At 43.2% G+C, this 23926-nt stretch overlaps 1 protein-coding gene across 1 annotated transcript in view; it reads right to left on the bottom strand.

Annotated features, from left to right (window-relative positions):
- LOC115105515 (polypeptide N-acetylgalactosaminyltransferase 10-like) overlaps positions 1-23926 on the bottom strand; it is a 124676-nt gene that overhangs the window by 49684 nt on the left and 51066 nt on the right. The window contains exon 4 of the mRNA XM_029627642.2: positions 22070-22236. Coding sequence (XP_029483502.1) covers positions 22070-22236 — 167 coding nt within the window. The remainder of the gene's footprint in view (positions 1-22069; positions 22237-23926) is intronic.

Below are 23926 nucleotides of genomic sequence, written 5' to 3'. Positions count from 1 at the left end.
ACAATTTAGAATATGGCTGTAAAGTAACAAAATGTCGAAAAGGTCAAGGGGTCCGAATTCTTTGCCGAATGCACTGTATATGGGGCAATTTAGAAATTAGGATTTGATCAATTAAGCATTGTTAGGCACTGTTGGCAGAGGCCTATAGATTAATGCACACATATTTATTTCCAGTGTGTGCCTTGGGTAAAAAAATAATTGGAGCACTCAAAAAAAAACATGAAGTACTCAAACAGCCCAAAAATGTCCAATGCCTATCCCAAGAACTTAATCACACTCTTCTCCCTGGGCATGCTGCAATTATTTGAAGGATATTTTGTGTGGCTAACATTAAAAGTTAAATAAAGATGATTGGCTTGGGAGACTGAAAAGCTTCCTATTTTCTGTCCAATGGATTTGGATGACCCCTGTACTGCGGGAAATACACCAGGAGTAAACAGGTAGTGGGGCATGATCAGATATTTTACTTATGAGCACTGACTGCACACAGACATACAATACATTTTTGAAAACAGGCTGATCAGTGATGAGCTGCATTTCTAACTGGAATGGAGTTAAATGGCAAATGGTTGCGTAGGAACCAAAACACTTCCTGACCTTAACACTCGGACACTTTTGAAACATCGATAATATCATTCACACATACATTCCTACATTTTCAGTCTCACGCATGCCTAAAACGTCTGAGGACGGATGGTGAGCTCCACAATTCTGAGCCTCTGAAGCTGCAAAGTAAAGTATTGGAGCTCCGCTAGCGCTCAGAGTTCAAACCAGTTGAGATAATCAAATCCCTGTTTGTTCATTTTCTAAATATAATTTCCTGCTAAGAGAAAAATGTGTCTATGAAATATTCATGAGCCCATACTCTGAGCGGAGTAGTGGGTAAGATATAAATGCACTAGAACGCAGCTATCATTTATTTGTTTAGCAGAGATCTGCCTCCCTTCTTCCAGGGCGACTTATCAGCCTCCTTAACACTTAAAAAAAAAAAAACGTTTCCATCCAAACTCATTACGAAGTGAGAGTTTTTAAATTGGGGCATTTGAGGCAAAGTACTTTGCTGTAGGGGTAGGACAGCTGTTCCCCACCAAAGAGTGAACAGTGAAGCCAATATCCTTCGGGTCACCAGTGGGCTGCTCTAACCACTCGGCTGGTCCTCTGATTGAAGCCTCCCTCTACCCAGAGCTGCTCCCATTAGCAGAACAGCAGGAAATGGGCCTTCTGCTCCCCAGGGTTGGGCTATTAAAATATAATTTAATTTTTTTTTTTTTTTACTTGCTCTCTCTCGCTCCCCCTCTCACTCGTTCGCTCTTTATGCAAGGTGCATAATGGTTAGTTAGGATGATGATAACAATGCCCCCATTAAGCCAATCTAATGTCAACACTTATTTCTACCATTACAGATCTTAATGAGCCGCGGCGAATGAGCCTTGCCCCAGAATAAACTAAAATGAAAGACAAAAAAATAACTGCTTAGTGAAAACATGCTCACGCCATCGACTACAGATGGCTTGCATAAACATACCTTTGGCTATTGGATGTTCTTATAGGCTCTATAGTATTGTCAGCCTAATCTCTGGAGTTGATAGGCTTGAAGTCATAAACAGCGCTGTGCATCAAGCATTGCTAAGAGCTGCTGGCAAACGCAATAAAGTGCTGTTTGAATGAATGCTTACAAGCCTGCTGCGGCATACCACCACTCAGTCAGACTGCTCTATCAAATCATATTCTTAATTATAATAAACACACAGAAATATAAGCATTTGGTCATTAATATGGTCAAATCTGGAAACGATCATTTCAAAAAACAAAACTTTTATTCTTTCAGTGAAATACGGAACCGTTCCATATTTTATCAAACGGGTGGCAACCCTGAGTCTAGATATTGCCGTTACATTGCACAACCTTCAATGTTATGTCATAATTATGTAAAATTCTGGCAAATTAATTACGGTCTTTGTTAGGACTAAATGGTCTTCACACAGTTCGCAACAAGGCAGGCAGCCCAAACTGCTGCATATACCCAGACTCTGCTTGCACTGAACGTATGAGAAGTGACAATTCCCCAAGTTAATATTGCCCGCTAACATGAATGTCTATTAACTACATATGTAGGTTTAAAACAATATACTTGTGTATTGATTTCAAGAAAGGCATTGATGTTTATGGTTAGGTACATTGGTGCAATGATTGTGCTTTTTTTGCGAACGCGCTTTTGTTAAATCATCGTTTGGCGAAGTAGGCTGTAATTCGATGATAAATTAATAGGCACTGCATTGATTATATGCAGCGCAGAACAAGCTAGTTAACCTAGTAATATCAACCATGTCTAGTTAACTACTGATTATGTGAAGATTGATTGCTTTTTTATAAGACAAGTTTAATGCTAGCTAGCAACTTAACTTTTTTTCTCCTTGCAGCCACAAGGTCCTTTTGATGCTGCACTCGCAAACAGGTGGTCAGCCTACCATGTAGTCCCCTCGTGGACTGCAATGTAATTGGCCATAATTGGCATCCAAAAAGGCAGATTAGCGATTATGAAAACTTGAAATTGGCCATGCCAATTAAAAACGGGCGATCTCTAGTAAAAAGCATTCATTCCTTCACACAACTTGAGATGAATGAGATAATGTGGTTAACTGCTTTGAAGACAACTGTCCGTAAAAAGGCAGCAATGAATACGGTTTCACTCCATCTAGCAAACAGGTGTCTATGAACAGGCACCACCACCTCCCTTGTCGTGCCAGGGCCAGACAAACAGTGACCTTGTTCAGGGTAGAAAGAAGGTATAATAGAGGGTATTTGGCAGAATAGAGGGAACGGCAAGGATAGAGGGTATAGGGAAGAATAGAGAAGGATAAGAGAAGGATAGGTGTAGCTATAGGTAAGGTACAGCTGCTGTGCATGAAGTGTGGGATGTCGATCACATCAACAGTATGTGCTGGGGAAAATTCAATTACAGCCTAATGAAGAGCGAGACAATCCCCCCTCAAGCGAGCAACTAAGCTTGATAATTAGCCAACGCAAGGAGGCATGAGGCAAGCATCAGATAGACAGGCGAAGGGGTTTTAATAATGCTGGGCAGGAAGAGCTGGGCTGCCCATCTTCAGTGCATCTGCTCAGATCACCACCACAGTGTGATTAATGCAGCCTGGCCTGACTTTCACTCATCACAAAGCATGGCAGCCCTCTGTTCTCACCATCACCTCTCTGGTCTCTCTCTCGCTCTATACACTGTGTATAAACCATTAAGGACACCTTCCTAATATTGAGTTGTGTGCCGCCCCCCACAAGTGACATCAAGAAAGGAACATAGCTTTCACCTGGTCAGTCTGTCATGGAAAGAGCAGGTTGGTGGATTTTGTACACTCAGTCTATATCACCATCTATTTATTTTATTTAACTTTTATTTAACTAGGCAAGTCAGTTAAGAACAAATTCTTATTTTCAATGACGGCCTAGGAACAGTGGGTTAACTGCCTGTTCAGGGGCAGAACGGCAGATTTGTACCTTGTCAGCTCGGGGATATGAACTTGCAACCTTTCGGTTACTAGTCCAACGCTCTAACCACTAGGCTACCCTGCCGCCAAAAGGTAGTCTATAGACTGCCTATTGTCCTCTCTTTAAGGTCCATCACCTCCCCTTGCAGTTAGTGTTTTTTGTTCAACTCTCAAATGCAATCCATCTCTCCCTTTAAATTCTCTCCATTGGGTGTGCAGAGTTTCTCACTTCATCTCCAAGTCCCTTCCCCCTCCCCTCCATTTGACAGATTTCAGAGGGAGTGATAAAACAGTTCAAAGTGCCTCCACCCCTACTGCCAGCTGTCTCTGGTAAAGAGGGCACACAAAGATTATAGAACCTCCCCTTAATTCACTGTTGCTTAATGATGATTAAAAATAGGACCCGCCGGGGTTTAAGTCATCAGACGACACAGCAGCGGTGGTGTTGCATCGGAGGAGAGAAACATGTTGAGAACAACACAGCAGCAGTGTTGCGTCGGGGGAGAGAAACAAGTTCAAAACGACGCCCCTGAGCCTTATGTGGAGTTGGTTATGACTGATGGCGACACAGATAAGACAACAGGGTGTTGACAGAACAGGGAGGCCACAAAGCAATATGGAGGCCATCTTCCCAGACATGTATGTGTTAGTGCAGGTCGGACAGTGTTTCTACCAACTACCTAAACACACTGTTTGTGAAGCAGGGAGATGGTAGGCAGATAGATGCTACTAGACTGTGTACACTGCTGTGGATTAGACAGGGAGTTTGGATGTACTACGAGACAATGCAGAAGGGAATGTCCTATACAGTCTTAGCCACAACAACCCTGCTATGACCGCTAGATAAATCTTCTGAATTACTTCTCGGACTGAAGATTGTTTGGAACTACTTCCATACTTCCTTCTGCCAAATGAATACTTTTTAAAAATGTGCTTGCTGAAGGTCAGTAAATATTTTGGAAATAACTACAAATTCAACCCATAATGTTGTTATCTAAATGTAATGGTGCAGGGAACACTGCAGTTCCAAGACAGAAAGCTACAACTAGGGTATCAGGTGCTCTGGCTCCGCTGACAGAAAGCAATGACAAGTGATTGAGTGCCAGTGGAGGGAAGAAAGGGAGCGAGAGGCTCAAAAGAGAGGATGAAAGGAAGAGAGAGAGGTGCATGTGACAGGACGGGGACGAGTGTAATCGGGTAGTGGGACGGGGGTCTGATGCATTGCAGCCGTTCACTCAATTGATCCCATCAGGGGCTCGAGAGTGAGCGAGTAATTGGACGATCAATCTGCCAATGACAGGCCTCCATCACAGAGCGCCGCTCGATGCACGCAGCAGTCCTGCCTAGATAGATGGGGATGTCACAAACCCCCATCAATGATGGAAACACCAGGTGCTGCGTTGTCAAACACTCCCCAATAAGCCCCATTTAGACAGAGGGCCATTTTAGTGGCATTGCGAGTCCCGGTATGAGCTCACGTTGTGGCACTAAAGCCCCATGTCACAGACTGGTTATGGATCTGGTGTGGCGTTTATAGGGGGGATGGAACAATGGACTGATTAAATAAATTAGGGTGAAATCTCCATGAAAATGACTAGTGGTAGAGGGCCAGACAGCGGCATCAGTCAAACAGCTGCGTGACAGTATCCCTCATGGGAGAATAGTGTGGCAGCCTGGTGGCAGGACCAGGTTACCAATTGGGCACGTGCCCCAGGGCCCCTGACCTCCAGGTGGTCCTCTACCACAAAAACAAAAAATAAAAACACGGAGGTCATGGGGCCCCAGATTACAAACGAACACGTCATATGCAATGCAAAAACGTATTGAACTGTAGTAAATTAGCTTTAAAAACTGCAACATTTTCTCTCATGCTGTTCTTCACAATGTGAACAGCATGAGATCAGCAATAGAAACAGCACATTGTTCTCTGCACCATGACAAACTGTAGAATTGCAAGAAATTAGCTTTAAAACTGCTAAATTGTCTCTCTGCCTCAACACACAATGTGTAGAATAGCATTATTAAACTAAATTTCCCTCTGCTCTAGGGCAAAATGTATTGAAATGCACCACCCCCCAAAAAATGTTTTCTTAATTATAATATATATATAAAAAATAAAAATAAATGTTAGGTTCCCAGGGGCCCCAAATGCAGTAGTCTGGCCCTGCCTGGTGGCTATGTCAACCTGGAGAAAAATCCAAGCCCACCTTTCTGACAGGAGCTGCGGGGGATGACGAGAAGTAGAGCAACAGTTTAAAATATGTGAAATTGTGAGAGAAAGTAAAACCCTGAGCGCTCTGATTCATGACACGTAGATTAAGGGGCTTTGCAAATCTGATCCCTACAAAAGCAGAACATGATGATGCAATATGGGACAGGGGAAAAGATCAGCTGATCGACCTCACACAAAGATTTTGGTCAGCGCCCTTGGCACTGTCTGTCATCCTCTCTGTACAGCCCCAACAACCCACTAGACAACTTACTGCATAGGATCTGACAGGCAGAACAACCTCCTGTGCTGAGCGCTGTCCTGTCTGCACCGTGAAATCACCTGCACTCCGTGACCAACGCTGCTTGACAACAGTGGGCACGGAGCTCAAGCACAGGACAAAAAGTCCCTGGCATTTAACCTCCCCATTCCTGAGGTGACAGTCTGACATTGGCACAGCCGTTCCACCGCAGTAACAGCGCCCTTCCACCTCAGGTGTCCACCAACCTGGGTGTCCAGTGGAGAGGAATGGCAAGTGAAAAAAAGAGGAAAAGATAGGAAGAGAGAGAAAGTGTCAGTGCTGATTGTGCTGCTTTGACTCCAACCTTCCGCGTCAGCTGCTCAGTGAAAATCAGAGCTGCCCACGAGACAGACCTGGCAACACAATGTACGCGTGGGCGGAAGAGACAGACAGATAGGAGAGGGGAGATGAGCCTGATAGAGGAAGGGAGAAGTGGAGAAGTGGAATGAGAGGGGACTGTGCAATCGGAATGAAGAGCAGGCTAGGTTGTCATACTAGTGAGAAAATAAGTCAATACAGTGTATTCAAAGTATTCAGACCCCTTGACTTTTTCAGCATTTTGTTACCTTACAGCCTTATTCCAAAATGGATTAAATACAATACCCCACAATGACAAAACATTATTCTACACTGTAGAATAATAGTAAAGATATCAAAACTATAAAATAACACATATGGAATCATGTAATACCAAAAAAAGTGTTTCCAAATCAAAATGTATTTTATAATCTTCAAAGTAGCCAAATCAAATCAATTTTATTTATAAAGCCCTTCTTACATCAGCTGATCTCAAAGTGCTGTACAGAAACCCAGCCTAAATCCCCAAACAGCAAGCAATGCTGGTGTAGAAGCCACCCTTTGCCTTGAGGAAAGCTTTGCACACTCTTGGCATTCTCTCAACCAGCTTCACCTGGAATGCTTTTTCAACAGTCTTGGAGTTCCCACATATGCTGAGCACTTGTTGGCTGCTTTTTCCTCACTCTGCGGTCAAACTCATCCTAAACCATCTCAATTGGGTTGAGGTCAGGTGATTGTGGGGGCCAGGTAATCTGATGCACTCCATTACTCTCATTCTTGGTCAAATAGCCCTTACACAGCCTGGAGGTGTGTTGCATCATTGTTCTGTTGAAAAACAAAGTATAGTTCCATTGAGCACAAACCACATGGGATGGCGTATGACTGCAGAATGCCGTGCTAGCCATAATGGTTAAGTGTGCCTTGAATTCAAAGTAAAATTGTGTCACCAGCAAAGCACCCCCACACCTACTCCTCCATGCTTCACAGTGGGAACCACACATGCGGCGGTCATCCTTTCACCTACTTCGCGTCTCAAAAAAATATGGTGGTTTGCACCAAAAATCTCAAATTTGGACTCATCAGATCAAAAGAACAGATTTCCACCGATCTAATGTCCATCACTTGTGTTTCTTGGCCCAAACAAGTCTCTTCTTTAAGGTGTCCTTTAGTTGTGGTTTCTTTGCAGCATTTCGACCATGAAGGCCTGATTCACACAGTCTCCTCTGAACAGTTGATGTTGAGATGTGTAGGTTACTTGATCTCTGAAGCATTTATTTGGGCTGCAATCTGAGATGCAGTTCACTCTAATGAATTTATCCTCTGCAGCAGAGGTAACTCTGGGTTTTCCATCCCTGTGGCGGTCCTCATGAAAGCCAGTTTCATCATAGCGCTTGATGGTTTTTGCGACTGCTCGAGGAAACTTTTCAAGTTCTCGAAATGTTCCTGATTGACTGACCTTCATGTCTTAAAAGTGATGGACTGTCGTTTCTCCTGTTAATTGAAATGCATTCCTGGTGACTACCTCATGAAGCTGGTTGAGAGAATGCCAAGAGTGTGCAAAGCTGTCATCAAGGCAAAGGGTGGCTACTTTGAAGAATCTCAAATATATTTTTGATTTGTTTAACACCTTTTTGGTTACTACATGACTGTTATTTCAAAGTTTTGATGTCTTCACCATTATTCTACAATGAAGAAGTAAAAATAAAGAAAAAAAACTGGAATTAGTAAGTGTGTCCAATTTTGACTGGTACTGTAAGTATTCAGACCCTTTGCTATGAGACTCGAAATTGAGCTCAGGTGCATCTAGGTTTGCACATTTTGGGGAATATTCAGCAGGTGGAAACTATCCGTGGGAATTAATGGAAATATACAAATTGATATTAATACAATTTAAATGTAGATGTTTTTTGGATTGAACATAACCATATCATATGGAGACAAAACATTTGACCTTATCCTAAGTAGACAATTTCAAATTATTAAATCCTTCCTAAATAAATTTGAAAAAAATATTTAGTTATGAATTGAAATTAAATGAGTTGACTCTTCACATGGGATGATTTCACTGAACAACAAAAGAAAGGGAATATTGAATGATCCATCGCATCTCCCAAAAACATTTATTAACACACATCTGTAAAATGATAATTTAGTAGAAACTAGAGCTTTGGTTGTCTTCCTCTCAGGCTTCCATGTCTTCTCCCTGGATGACCTCAATGTCCACCTCTTGAACATCAGACTCTGGGGCCTCATCTTCACGGTCACTTTCCAACCTGGTTGAGGATGGCTCATGTCAGGCTAAAAAAATATATTTTTTTGCCCGGATGGCCACCAATTTTTCAACCCTTGTATTGGTCAGCCTGTTGCATGCTTTGGTGTGTGTGTTCCCAAACAAGGACCAGTTGCAAACCGAGGCGGTTGAAGTCGGTGGGATTTGGAGGATGATGGAGGGAACAGGGGAAAGATCCTCAGATCCACAAAGTCCCTTCCACAAGGTGGCTGATGAGATATGTTGGTACGACTGCCTTATTGCATCTCCATGCCAAAGCCCTTGCTTGGAAATGTACTTCGCTAGACTGCCAATAACCTTGCCCTCATCCAGGCCAAGGTGGTGAGACACGGTAGTGATGACACCATAGGCCTTGTTGATCTCGCACTAGACAGGATGCTCTTTCCAGCATACTTGGGGTGCAACATGTACACTGCAGCGTGTATGGGTATCACGCAGAAGTCTTAATGCTTTTTGATGCATTTCAGAACTGCAGTTTCCTCTGCTTGGAGCAACAGTGAAGTGTGAGGGGCAGTACAGATTTCTTCTATTATATCTGCAAGCAGAATCTGAACATCAGACAGGATGGCACTGTCTCCCTAAATCCGTTCAATGGCTACTGCTATAGGTTTCAGGAGTTTCAGGCAGCTTACCTCTCTCTCTCAAAATACATAATCCAGGAGGATCCTCTTGATGGGGCTGTCCATATTGGCAGACTGTGATATGGCACTTTCTTGGAGAGACTCCTTTCCCTCCAGGAGACTGTCAAACATTTTTATTTTTTATTTCCCCTTTATTTAGCCAGGTAGGCTAGTTGAGAACAAGTTCTCATTTGCAACTGCGACCTGGCCAAGGTAAAGCACAGCAATTTGACTCAACAACAACAACAGAGTTACACATGGAATAAACAAAACAGTCAATAATACAGTAGAACAAAAGAAAACAAAAAGTCTATATACAGTGAGTGCAAATGAGGTAAGATAAGGGAGTTATGGCAATAAATAGGCCATGGTGGCGAAGTAATTACAATATAGCAATTAAACACTGGAATGGTAGATTGCACATTCATCTTCTGCACAATAGCGATACTGGGGTGCAAATGAGCAAGATAACTAACTAAATAAATAAATACATAAATACAGTATGAGGATGAGGTAGGTAGATAGATGGGCTGTTTACAGATGGCCTATGTACAGGTGCAGTGATCTGTGAGCTGCTCTGACAGCTGGCGCTTAAAGCTAGTGAGGGAGATCTGAGTCTCCAGCTTCAGAAATGTTCGTAATTCGTTCCAGTCATTGGCAGCAAAGAACTGGAAGGAAAGATGACCAAAGGAGGAATTGGCTTTGGGGGTGACCAGTGAGATATACCCGCTGGAGCGCGTGCTACGAGTGGGTGCTGCTATGGTGACCAGTGAGCTGAGATAAGGCGGGGCTTTACCTAGCAGAGACTTATAGATGAACAGGATCCAGTGGGTTTGGCGACAAATATGAAGCGAGGGCCAGTGTAAGGGGCTTTGGTGACAAAACGGATGGCACTGTGATAGTCTGCATCCAGTTTGTTGAGTAGAGTGTTGGAGGCTATTTTATAGATGACATCACTGAAGTCGATGTCATTTTGGATTGGAGATGCTAAATGTGAGTCTGGAAGGAGAGTTTACAGTCTAACCAGACACCAAGGTATTTGTAGTTGTCCACGTATTCTAAGTCAGAGCCGTCCAGAGTAGTGATGCTGGACGGGCGAGCAGGTGCGGGCAGTGATCGGTTGAATAGCATGCACGAGTTGTAGGGCATTGAAGCTCAGAAGATAGATGGGGGGCAATCAATTCACATATGGTATCGAGGGCACAGCTGGGGGCAGAGGGAGATCTATAGCAAGCGGCAACAATGAGAGACTTGTTTCTGGGAAGGTGAATTTTTAGAAGTAGAAGCTCGAATTGTTTGGGTACAGACTTGGATAGTAATACAGAACTCTTTGCAGTAGATTGCAACACCACCCCCTTTGGCACTTCTAGCTTCGTGGAAAATGTTATAGTTAGCAATAGAGATTAAGGTTTTCCTAAGCCAGGATTCAGACACGGGTAAGACATCCGGGTTGGCAGAGTGTGCTAAAGCATTGAGTACAACAAACTTAGGGAGTAGGCTTCTAATGTTAACCAAGGCTTTTACCGTTACAGAAGTCAATAAATGAGTGCACCTGAGGAGTGGGAGTGGAGCTAGGCACTGCAGGACCTGGATTAAGCTCTACATCACCAGAGGAACAGGGGAGAAGTCGGATAAGAGTACAGCTAAATGCTATACGAACTGGCCGTCTAGCACATTCAGAAAAGAGAGTAAAAGGAGCAGGTTTCTGGGCACGATAGCATAGATTCAAGGCAGTGTACAAATAAAAGGTAAGGTAGGATGTGAGTACATTGGAGGTAAACCTAGGCATTGAGTAATGAGAGAGACAGTCTCTAGAGAAGTTTAAACCAGGTGATGTCATCGCATATGTAGGATATGGAACAACATGGTTGGTTAAGGCATATTGAGCAGGGCTAGAGGCTCTACAGTGAAATAAGACAGTAATCACTAACCAGGACAGTAATGGACGAGGCATATTGATATTAGAGAGGCATGCGTAGCCAAGTGAACATATGGGTCCAGTGAGTGGTTGGGCTGACTGGGGACACGGCGATTCAGACAGTTAGCAGGCTCATGCTAACACGCTAACGGTTAGTAGGCCGGGGCAGGCAAGCTAGCAGTTAGCAGACCGGGGCTAGGAAGTTAGCCTATGGGGGATGTCGCGATGGGGGTAAGTCTGCATTTGCCTCTTCGTGCGGTGACGTCGATAGACCAGTTGTGGAATTAGTAGGGTTCCAAGTAGCTCTAGGTAGCTTGCAGGCCTAGCAGGTTAGCAGATTGGGCCTTCAGCGGACGTCGCGCCTGAGGGGCCTGTTGGAATCCTCGGGCAGATGACGGTATTCCAGTCGTAGATTGGCGGGGTTCCGTGCCCCGTACCGGCAGTAGAAGGGATCCAGATATTGTAGCCCAGTAGTGAGCCGGGAGATGGGCTTGTTGGTGCTAGCTCCGGGACGGAAATGTTACCCAGGAGTAGTCAACCCGGGTTGCAGTTAGCTAGCTGTGATATTCCAGATCAAAAGGTTCAGAGCTTGTGGTAGGAACTAGGGGATATGGAGAAAAAAAAATAGGTCCAGTATGCTCTGGTTTGAAATGCGTTAAATGAACTGGCGAGAGCTTTCCGAGCTAAAGGTTAGCTGATGAACGCTAGCAGTGGTTAGCTGAGTGATAGCTGGTAGCTAGTTAGCTTCAGTTGAGGGATTCCAGTTCGGAGGTAAATAGAAATACTTTAGGGAAAAAAAAACAGATCCACACCACATTGGGTGAGGCGGGTTGCAGGAGAGTATTTTGAAGTTGAGGTTTAGGAAAAATATTAAAAAGAACGCAAAGAAAAAGATATACACATGGGACGAGACAAGACAAAGAAAAGACGTCTGAGTGCTACGCCATCTCGGACAACACCACCCCAACGGGTGTTGCTGGGCAGCTTCAATGTGGTGCCCAGCAGCAAATACCTTCTGTGGTCCAGGGTCATTAATGACTTCCTTCCACTCCTCTGCAATGTAGTCATGGCCAAAAGTTTTGAGAATGACACCTCAGTGTCTTTAGATTTGTCTGAGATGTTAATATGGAATACTGAAGTATAATTACAAGCATTTCATGAGTGTCAAAGGATTTTATTGACAATTATACGAAGTTGATGCAAAGAGTCAATATTTGCAGCGTTGACCCTTCTTTTTCAAGACCTCTGCAATTCGCCCTGGCATGCTGTCAATTAACTTCTGGGCCACATCCTGACTGATGGCAGCCCATTCTTGCATAATCAATGCTTAGAGTTCAACAGAATTTGTGGGTTTTTGTTTGTCCACCGGTCTCTTGAGGATTGACAAGTTCTCAATGGGATTAACTTCTTATGGCTGCAGGGGCAGAATTGAGTAGCTTGGATGAACGGTGCCCATATCAAACGGCCTGCTCCTCGGTCATAGTTATTAATATTTGCATATTATTATTATTATTATTATTATTGGATAGAAAACACTGAAGTTTCTAAAACTGTTTGAATTATGTCTGAGTATAACAGAACTCATATAGCAAGCAAAAACCTGAGAAATTCCACTTCCTGTTCATTTTTCCTGGAGGTGACAGATTTTCAAACAAGGTCTCATTGAAATTGCAGTGAGATATGGATTGGTTTTCACTTCCTACACCTTCCACTAGATGTCAGCAGTCAATAGAACTTTGATGTGAAGGGGAGTCGAATGAGACAGGAAATAGTCACCAGTGCCACGAGTTGACTATGCTTTCACCAGGCGTGTTCACAGGGGAAGGACTTGCATTCCACTGCTCATCTGAAGTAATTCTAATTCTCCGGTTGGAATGTTATTCAAGATACAGTGCCTTGCGAAAGTATTCGGCCCCCTTGAACTTTGCGACCTTTTGCCACATTTCAGGCTTCAAACAAAGATATAAAACTGTATTTTTTTGTGAAGAATCAACAACAAGTGGGACACAATCATGAAGTGGAACGACATTTATTGGATACTTTCGCAAGGCACTGTATATGTAAACAACATTCTAAAGATTGATTCAGTACATCGTTTGACATGTTTCTACTGACTGTTACGGAACTTTTGGACATTTCTTCACGTTATAGTGGACGCGCTTTGTGACTTTGGAATTGTTTACCAAACGCACTAACCAAAGTAACTAAATTGGACATAAATACCAGACATTTTCGAACAATTCAAGCATTTATTGTGGACCTGGGATTTCTAGGACTGCATTCTGATGAAGTTCATCAAAGGTAAGGAAACATTTATAATTTATTATTTTATTATTATTACATTTATTATTTTCTGGTTTCTGTTGACTCCAACATGGGGGCTAATTTGGCTACTGTTCTGAGTGCCGTATCAGATTATTGCATGGGTTGCTTTTCCTGTAAACCTTTTTTGAAATCTGACACAGCGGTTCCATTAAGGAGAGGTATATCTATAATTCCATGTGTATAACTTGTATTGTCATCTACATTTATGATGAGAAATTATGTTGAAACGATATGGCTATGCAAAATCACTTGATGTTTTTGGAACTAGTGAATCTAACGCGCCAATGTAAACTCAGATTTTTTTATATAAATATGAACTTTATCAAACAAAACATACATGTCAACTGGTCCTTTTGTGGCAGGTCAGAAAATGCAGTGGAAATGTTTTTGTACATGTGATGGAAGAATGCACTGTGCATGCAGAGGGTTGCAATTCCATTGAATTGGGGAGTGCATTCTGATGAATATCATCAAAGTTAAGTGAATATTTAAAATGCTATTTCTGAGTCATGTTGACTACCCAATATGGCAGGTATCTTTTTGGCTGCTTTGTTGTCTAAAGGCTGTACTCATATTACTGCATGGTTTGCTTTCTCCGTAAAGATTTTTTGAAATCTGACACAGTGGTTCATGAAGGAGAAGTTTATCTAAAGCTTCATGCATAACACTTGTATTTATCAACATTTATGTATTTCTATAAATTGATGTGGCTCTCTGCAATATCACCAGATGTTTTAGAACTACTGAACGTAACACGCCAATGTAAACTCAGATTTTTAAATATAAGTATGACCTTTATCAAACAAAACATACATGTATTGTGCAATATGAAGTCCTATGAGTGTCATCTGATGAAGATCAAAGGTTAGTGATTCATTTTATCTCTATTTCTGTTTTTTTGTGACTCCTCTCTTTGGCTGTAAAAATGGCTGTGTTCTTCTGTGACTTGGTGGTGACCTAACAATCATTTGTGTGTGTGGGGGGGGCAACAAGCTAGACAGTTTAATTTCCCCTGGGTAAGTTTCCAACCCTAGGTGCATCCTGTTTCCATTGATTATCTTTGAGCTGTTTCTAAAACTTGATTGAAGTCCACCTGTGGTAAATTCAATTGATTGGACATGATTTGGAAAGGCACACACCTGGTATTTTTAAGGTTCCAAAGCTGACAGTGCATGTCAGAGCAAAAGCCAAGCCATGAGGTCGAAGGAATTGTCCGTAGAGCTCCGAGAATGGTACCAAAAAATTTCTGCAGCATTGAAGGTCCCCAAGAACACAGTGGCCTCAATCATTCTTAAAATGGAATTAGTTTGGAACCACCAAGACTCTTCCTAGAACTTGGTCAAGGAGGTGACCAAGAACCCAATAGTTACTCTGACAGAGCTCCAAATGAAATCTAATCAAATTGTATTTGTCACATACACATTGTTAGATGTTAATGCGAGTGTAGCGAAATGCTTGTGCTTCTAGTTCCGACAATGCAGTAATAACCAACGAGTAATCTAACCTAACAATTTCACAACAACTACCTTATACACACACACACACACAAGTGTAAAGGGATGAAGAATATGTACATAAAGATATATGAATGAGTGATGGTACAGAATGGCATAGGCAAGATGCAGTAGATGGTATCGAGTACAGTATATACATATGAGATGAGTAATGTAGGGTATGTAAACATTATATTAAGCGGCATTGTTTAAAGTGGCTAGTGATACATTTTACATGTATGGCAGCAGCCACTCAATGCTAGTGGTGGCTGTTAAACAGTCTGATGGCCTTGAGATAGAAGCTGTTTTTCAGTCTCTCGGTCCCTGCTTTGATGCACCAGTACTGACCTCGCCTTCTGGATGGACTATAGCGGGGTGAACAGGCAGTGGCTCGGGTGGTTGTTGTCCTTGATGATCTTTATGGCCTTCCTGTGACATTGGGTGGTGTAGGTGTCCTGGAGGGCAGGTAGTGATGCGTTGTGCAGACCTCACTACCCTCTGGAGAGCCTTACAGTTGTGGGCGGAGCAGTTGCCGTACCAGGCGGTGATACAGCCCGACAGGATGCTCTCAATTGTGCATCTGTAGAAGTTTGTGAGTTCTTTTGGTGACAAGCCAAATTTCTTAAGCCTCCTGAGGTTGAGGCGCTGCTGCGCCTTCTTCACCACGCTGTCTGTGTGGGTGGACCAATTCAGTTTGTACGTGATGTGTACGCCGAGGAAATTAAAACTTTCGAGAAGACTCGAGGCTGTGATCGCTGCCAAACGTGCATCAACAAAAGTACTGAATACTTACGTGAATGTGATGTTCCATATTTTACTTTAATACATTTGCACAAATTTCTAAAAACCTTTTTTTGCATTGTCATTATGGGGTATTGTGTGTAGATTGATGAAGAAAAATAACTATTTAATCCATTTTAGAATAAGGCTATAACGTAACAAAATGTGGAAAAAGTCAAGTGAATGCACTGTAAATGTACCACGAAGGCAACAATTGGCATATGAGTAAAAACAGGCAGCTTAAAAGCATCCAAAGTTGCCCTGGCTTTATCTGACAATGTGCGTCATTTGGCTTCTGACGATAATTGCTTTAGTGCACCGCATATTTTAATGCTGGTTTGAGGCCCCATCTGACGGCCTGTCATCTGTTCCTGATTACACAGTCTGTCTGAGCGCAGACTTTTATAAAAGAGACTCTGTTCTCTGAGACAGTCTTAAAAGAGACAACACCCCACCTGAAAACCAGCATAATGGGAGGGAGATTGGAGAGATTAAGAACATGCTGAACAGAATAGGAAAATGAGTCTGGCTGTAAAGTACTCTGCATGCGTCTTCTGAGATGATGATGATAAACGAAGGGGAAATATCTGTGTTCCTACAGCAGGCACAATGAGTAGATGTACAGGCCTCTTACACAAAAGGAAAAAACAGATAAACCATAAATAATGAATAGGTTTGTTGAATATAGCAACTTGCTGATATGTACCTTGGAGGCCCATGGTACAAGTGACGAGGATGTACCAGTGACGAGAACCATTCAACGCTGGTCTGACAAATCGGAAGCCACGCTCCAAGATTGTTTTGATCACGCGGACTGGAATATGTTCCAGTCAGCCTCAGAGAATGACATTGATCTATACACTGACTTGGTGAGTGCATTTATAAATAAGTGCATTGGAGATGTCGTACCCACTGTGACTATTAAAACCTACCCTAACTAGAAACTGTGGATGATGGAGGCATTTGCGAAAAACTGAAAGTGCGATCCACCGCATTTAAGCATGGAAAGAGGTCTGGTGATATGGATGAATATAAACAGTGTAGTTATTCACTCCACAAGGCAATCAAACAAGCAAAATGCCAGTACAGGCAATTCAACAGCTCAGACACGAGATGGATGTGGCAGGGTTCACAGGAAATCATGGACTACAAAAACAGCCACGTCATGGATACCGACGTCACGCTTCCAGACAAACAAACACATTCTTTGCCCACATTGAGGATAATAGTGTAACAGTCGCGGCTCACTAAAAGACACAGACCCCCCCTATCCTTCTCAGTGGCTGACGTGAGTAAACCACTCACAAGGCTGCTGGCCAAGACGGCATCCATAGCCGCTTCCTCAGAGCATGCGCAGACCCGCATATTTAATTGTTCCCTATCCCAGTCTGTTGTCCCCATATGCTTCAAGATGGCTACCATTGTTCCTGTACCCAAGAAGGCAAAGATAACTGAACTAAATGACTACCACCCGTAGTGCTTACTTCTGCCATCATGAAGTGCTTTGAGAGACTAGTCAAGGATCATATCACCACCTCCTTACCGGCCACCCGAGACACACGTCAGTTTGCATACCGCCCCAACAGGTCCACAGATGACACAATCGTCATGGCACCGCACACTGTCCTATGCCATCTGGAAAAAAATAAACCCATTTAAAAATTCTGTTCATTGACTACAGTTCAGCATTCAACACCATAGTAACCTCCAAGCTCATCATCAAGCTGGAGGCCCTGTGTCTCAACCCCTCTCTGTGCAACTGGGTCCTGGAATTTGACGGGCTGCCACCAGGTGGTGAAGGTAGGAAACAACATCTTCATGTCAATGACCCTCAACACTGGGGCCCCACAACAGTGTGTGCTTAGCCCTCTCCTGTACTCCCTGTTCACCCATGACTGCATGGCCATGCACACCTCCAACTCAATCATCAAGCTTGCAGACGACACAACAGTGGTGGGCTTGATCACCAACAACGACGTGAGAGCCTATAGGGAGGACGTGAGTGCACTCAGTGTGGTGTCAGGAAAACAACCTCTCACTCAAAGTCAACAAAACAAAAGAGATTATCCTGTACTTCAGGAAACAGTAAAGGGAGCACCCCCCTATCCACATTGGGGTCAGTAGTGGAGAAGGTGGGAAGTGTTAAGTTCCTGGGCGTACACATCACAGACAAACTGAAATGGTCCCCCCACACAGACAGTGTGGTGTAGGCGGCGTAACAGCGCCTCTTCAACCTCAGGAGGCTGAAGAAATTTGGCTTGTCACCCAAAATCCTGACAAACTTTTTACAGATGCAAAATTGAGAGCATCCTGTTGGGCTGTGTCACAGCCTGGTAAGGCAACTGCACCGCCCTCAACCGCAAGGCTCTCCAGAGGGTGGTGCGGTCTGCACAACACATCACCGGGGGCAAACTACCTGCCCTCCATGACACCTACACCACCCGATGTCACAGGAAGGCCATCATCAAGGACAACAACCAACCGAGCCACTGCCTGTTCACACCGCTATCATCCAGAAGGCGAGGTCAGTACAGGTGCATCAAAGCTGGGACCGAGAGATTGAGAAACAGCTTCTATCTCAAGGCCATTAGACTGCTAAACAGCAATCACTAACTCCGAGGCTGCGGCCCACATTGAGACCCAATCACTAGTCTCTAAATAATGCCACTTTAATAATGTGTACATATCTTACATTACACATAGCACATGTATATACTGTATTTTATACCATTTATATGTATATATTCTCATCCACCCCTTTAGATGTGTGTATTAGATAGTTGGGGAATTGTTAGATTACTTGTTAGATGTGTGTATTAAGTAGTTGATGGGAATTGTTAGATATTACTGCACTGTTGGAACTAGAAGCACAAGTACTTCACTACACTTGCATTAACATCTGCTAACCATGTGTATGTGACCAATAAAATGTTATGTTGTTCAAAAACCTCTTAATTTGAACCACTCAGACAAATACTGTACTTCAATTCCATATGCACCTACCGCGCACTGACGAATAATTTGGTATTGCAAATGTCATGTGAAAATGCAATGAATCGTCATGATGAATCCTGTGATACTACATTTCCTTAAATCCACTGAAAGACAGATGGTTTATTCGGTCTGGAACATGAACAGCAGAACATATACATTGCATCCCTTATTCATTAGTTCTGCACTATGCTCAAAATGAAAATGCTGTGATGGGGCAAGGGAAACAGTTCGATACTGAAAACATACGCTAAATGGAAGTTATACTGAAAAGCCCAACAACAAAAGACTGACTTTGCAGTGACTTAATGAAGTGGAAGAGAAAAGTTTGGTTGAATAAAACAAAAATGAAGATCACAGGTAAGACAAATGATCAAACATTGCTTATGTAACAAAAGCCTGGAAACATTTTGCAGATGTCGCAGCAGTTGGTTGTGTACTGATATGTACACTAGGGCATAATTACCATAGCTACCGAGAGGTTAGTTAATGATTACAAACACCTACCATGCGTTTCATCAATAGTACTACATTGTTTTCCATATCTCCTATGACCAGCAAAAGCCAATTGTAACCATTCATTTTTATTATTTTAACTAGTCAAGTCCGTTAAGAACAAATTCTTATTTACAATGACGGCCAACCAAGGCCAAACCCTTACACGGACGACGCTGGGCCAATTGTGCACCGCCCTATTGGACTCCCAATCACAGCTGGTTCTAATACAGCCTGAAATCGAATCAGGGTCTGTAGTGACGCCTATAGCACTGAGATGCAGTGCCTAAGACTGCTGCACCACTCGGGAGCCCCAATGTGCATTCATCCAAATAATGAAATCTGCATTACCACAGGCTAGCTAGCTACCACAGAAGATATGAAAGTAGGAAAGGCTAATCACCACCAAATAACAAATGAGGTGGTTTCACTTGGTGGTGGGAGGAGGCGTATAAAGAATGCCGTGGCCTCACTGCTGCAAATGAGTCCCCCAGGGCTGGCACAGGACCTGGATTGATTATAGCCCAAAGTTTTTTTTTTTTTTCAATAAAGAGGACCGAATAGCAATCACACCCTGGACAGCATTAGCATAATCATTTGTTCATTTTCCCTGAGCAAATATGACTCGTCCACAGCTCTGTGTCAGAAGGAGCTATACAGTACGGTGTGCGTGATTCAGCAGCACTGTAGGCTCTATGCAACCCCACGCTAAAGTCTATAGTATGTGACCTATACCATTTACAGTCTTTGTACATTGCACTGCAGTGTGTAGATCACATGATGGCCTGACATATTCTGCACCCCTATAACTAAGACATGATTAATATTCACTCTTCTATTTAGCCAGAATGCATTATTAAATATTCTGGGAGAAAGTGTGGGCAAGAATTTATACACCTCTGATTCATTATGTAAGAGTTCAGAGTCGTGCATCGACTCCATAGTTCAAACTGATTAAACCGTGTTTGGGAACACAGACTGTAGAATTCTTCTTAAACAGGCCTACTCAAACACTAGTCTTCAATGTCCAGTCAGCAGCACTGCTGGTTTTAATCCTTCCACATCTAACCAGCGGCTGATTCAGTCTTGACAACAGGTGATTTTCCCCCTCACTGACATTAAAGTCAAGATCTGTATAAGATTTCCAGTAATTTGTGGCCTGTGTGGTCTAGTGGTTAGAGCCGCTAACTGACCCCAGCACACGTTAATATGCCAGAGTCGGCATGGGTTTGAATCCTCCTCCTACCTTTCCAATCTTTTCTCAACTGTCCCAATACCCACCCACACATCCACGTTCAAAAGTTCGGGGTCACTTAGAAATTTTTGTTTTTGAAAGAAAAGCACGTTTTTTTGTACATTAATATAACATCAAATTGATCAGAAACACAGTGTAGACATTGTTAATGTTGTAAATAACTATTGTAGCTGGAAACAGCTGATTTATAATGGAATATCTACGTAGGCGTACAGAGGCCGATTATCAGCAAACACCACTCCTGTGTTCCAATGGCACGTTGTTAGCTAATACAAGTTTATAATTTTAAAAGGCTAAATGATCATTAGAAAACCCTTTGCAATTATGTTAGCACAGCTGAAAACTGTTGTCCTGATTAAAGAAGCAATAAACTGGCCTTCTTTAGACAAGTTGATTATCCAGACTATCAGCATTTGTGTGTTCGATTACAGGCTCAAAATGGCCAGAAACAAAGAACTTTCTTCTGAAACTCGTCAGTCTGTACTTGTTCTGAGAAATGAAGGCTATTCCATGCGGGAAATTGCCAAGAAACTTAAGATCTGGTACAACGGTGTACTACTCCCTTCACAGAACAGCGCAAACTGGCGCTAACCAGAAAGATTGAGAGGCCCTGGTGCACAACTGAGCAAGAGGACAAGTACATTAGTGTCTAGTTTGAGAAACAGACGGCTCACAAGTCCTCAACTGGCAGCTTCATTAAATAGTACCCGCAAAATACCAGCCTCAACGTCAACAGTGAAGAGGCAACGCCAGGATGCTGGCCTCTAGGCAGAGTTCCTCTGTCCAATATCTGTGTTCCTTTACCCAACTCTGCCTAGAAGGCCAGCATCCCGGAGTCGCCTCTTCACTGTTGACGTTGACGGTGATTTGCGGGTACTACTTAATGAAGCTGAGGACTTGTGCTGATGCTCCAGATACTCAACTAGTCTAAAGAAGGCCAGTTTATTGCTACTTTAAATCAGGACAACAGTTTTCAGCTGTGCTAACACAATTGCAAAAGGATTTTCTAATGATCAATTAGCCTTTCAAAATGATAAACTTGGATTAGCTAACACGTGCCATTGGAACACAGGAGTGATGGTTGCTAATAATGGGCCTCTGTACTCCTACGTAGATATTCCATTAAAAATCAGCCGTTTCTAAGTGACCCCAAACTTTTGAATGGTGACACACACACACACACATGCAGTAAAGGTATGAAGAACATGACTTATACAAACTCAAAGGACCAGTGACTTGTCCAAATTCATGCCATGTCTTTGCACCTAACTTAAAGGAACTGAACAATTAATTCGTTAAGAGGTGATGGAAATGGAAAACACATCCATCAATGAGGTTGGGGTGGCGGTGGAGCTAATTAAAGATGAATTAAACACTGCATGGTGAAGGCTGGGCTGAGAGGGGCTGGGAAGGGAAGAGAAGAGCTCAGCTGCTGAGGGAGGCTCTAGAGCTGCAGTCTTGGTCTAGGCCTTGTTAATAAATGACTGCGGGACAACCCTCAGCAAACATGCTGGTAAACAAATTAGTCACTTATACACTGAGGGAACAGTGTATACACTGTGTGTGTGTGTGGAACCATGCATGTCTCAGTGTACCTTTGTCGCTGAAGTCGTCCACCAGTATGACCTCAGCAATGAGCTCAGGGGGGGACCGGTTGAGCACGCTGTGTACAGTCCTGAGCAGGGATGACCAGCCCTCGTTGTGGAATGGTATGATGATGCTGGTGTTGGGCAACTTCACCGCATACAGCTTCTGTTTACAGCTAAACACACAAACAAGCAACTAAACAAATAAGACAACAAACAGCATTTACCAAAAAGTGAAGAGAGAGACCACAGTGTAGAGCTGGTGTTCATAGTTTCTCAAGATTATTATTGCTGATCTAGGATCAAATCAAAGTTTATTTGTTGCGTACACATATGCAGATGTTATAACAGATGCAGCGAAATGCTTGTGTTTCCAGCTCCAAAAGTGCAGAAACACCCAGCAATTACATACAATTGATTTATTTACATCCTATATCAGAACGAGCAATGTTATTAAATGAATAAATACTGGTGTATAGACATATAAATAGAAAATGTCTGTACAGCAGTAGTTATATAGGATGAGTAGGACTAGAATACAGTATATCAAATCAAAGTTTATTTGTCATGTTTATCAAATACAACAGGTGTAGTAGACCTTACAGTGAAATGCTTACTTACAGGCTCTAACCAATAGTGCAAAAAAGGTATTAGAAGAAACAATAGGTAAGTAAAAAAATAAAACAGTAAAAAGAGAACAGTCTATGACTGGGGTGGCTGGAGTCTGACAATTTTTAGGGCGTTCCTCTGACACCGCCTGGTGGAGAGGTCCTGGATGGCAGGCAGCTTAGCCCCAGTGATGTACTGGGCCGTACGCACTACCCTCTGTAGTGCCTTGCGGTCCGAGGCCGAGCAATTGCCGTACCAGGCAGTGATGCAACCAGCAGGATGCTCTCGATGTTGCAGCTGTAGAACCTTTTGAGGATCTCAGGACCTATGCCAAATCTTTTTGGTTTCCTGAGGGGGAATAGGCTTTGTCGTGCCATCTTTGCGACTGTCTTGGTGTGTTTGGACCATTCTAGTTTGTTGTTGATGTGGACACCAAGGAAGTTGAAGCTCTCAACCTGCTCCACTACAGCCCCGTTGATGAGAATGGGGGCGTGCTCGGTCCTCCCTTTCCTGTAGTCCACAACCATCTCCTTAGTCTTGGTTACGTTGAGGGATAGGTTGTTATTCTGGCGCCACCCGGCCAGGTCTCTGACCTCCTCCCTATAGGCTGTCTCATCGTTGTCGGTTATCAGGCCTACCACTGTTGTGTCGTCTACAAACTTAATGGTGTTGGAGTCGTGCCTGGCCATGCAGTTGTGGATGAACAGGGAGTACAGGACGGGACTGAGCACGCACCCCTGTGGAGCTCCAGCGTTGAGGATCAGCGTGACAGATGTGTTGCTACCTACCTTCACCACCTGGGGGCGGCCCGTCAGGAAGTCCAGGATCCAGTTGCAGAGGGAGTTGTTTAGTCCCAGGATCCTTAGCTTTAGTGATGAGCTTTGAGGGTACGATGATGTTGAACACTGAGCTGTATTCAATGAATAGCATTCTCACATAAGTTTTCCTTTTGTCCAGGTGGGAATGGCGAGTGTGGAGTGCAATAAAGGTTGCATTATCTGTGGATCTGTTTGGGCGGTATGCAAATTGGAGTGGATTTCTGGGATAATGGTGTTGATGTGAGCCATTACCAACCTTTCAAAGCACTTCATGGCTACGGACGTGAGTGCTACGGGTCTGTAGTCATTTAGGCAGTTTGCCTTAGTGCTCTTGGGCACAGGGACTATGGTGGTCTGCTTGAAACATGTTGGTATTACAGACTCAATCAGGGACATGTTGAAAATGTCAGTGAAGACACCTACCGGTTGGTCAGCACAT

Source organism: Oncorhynchus nerka, linkage group LG22 (assembly GCF_034236695.1).
Source record: "Oncorhynchus nerka isolate Pitt River linkage group LG22, Oner_Uvic_2.0, whole genome shotgun sequence".
In the NCBI taxonomy this organism is placed as follows: Eukaryota; Metazoa; Chordata; class Actinopteri; order Salmoniformes; family Salmonidae; genus Oncorhynchus; species Oncorhynchus nerka.
Note: the sequence above shows the minus strand (reverse complement) of the source record. Positions and strands in the feature narration are given on the sequence as shown.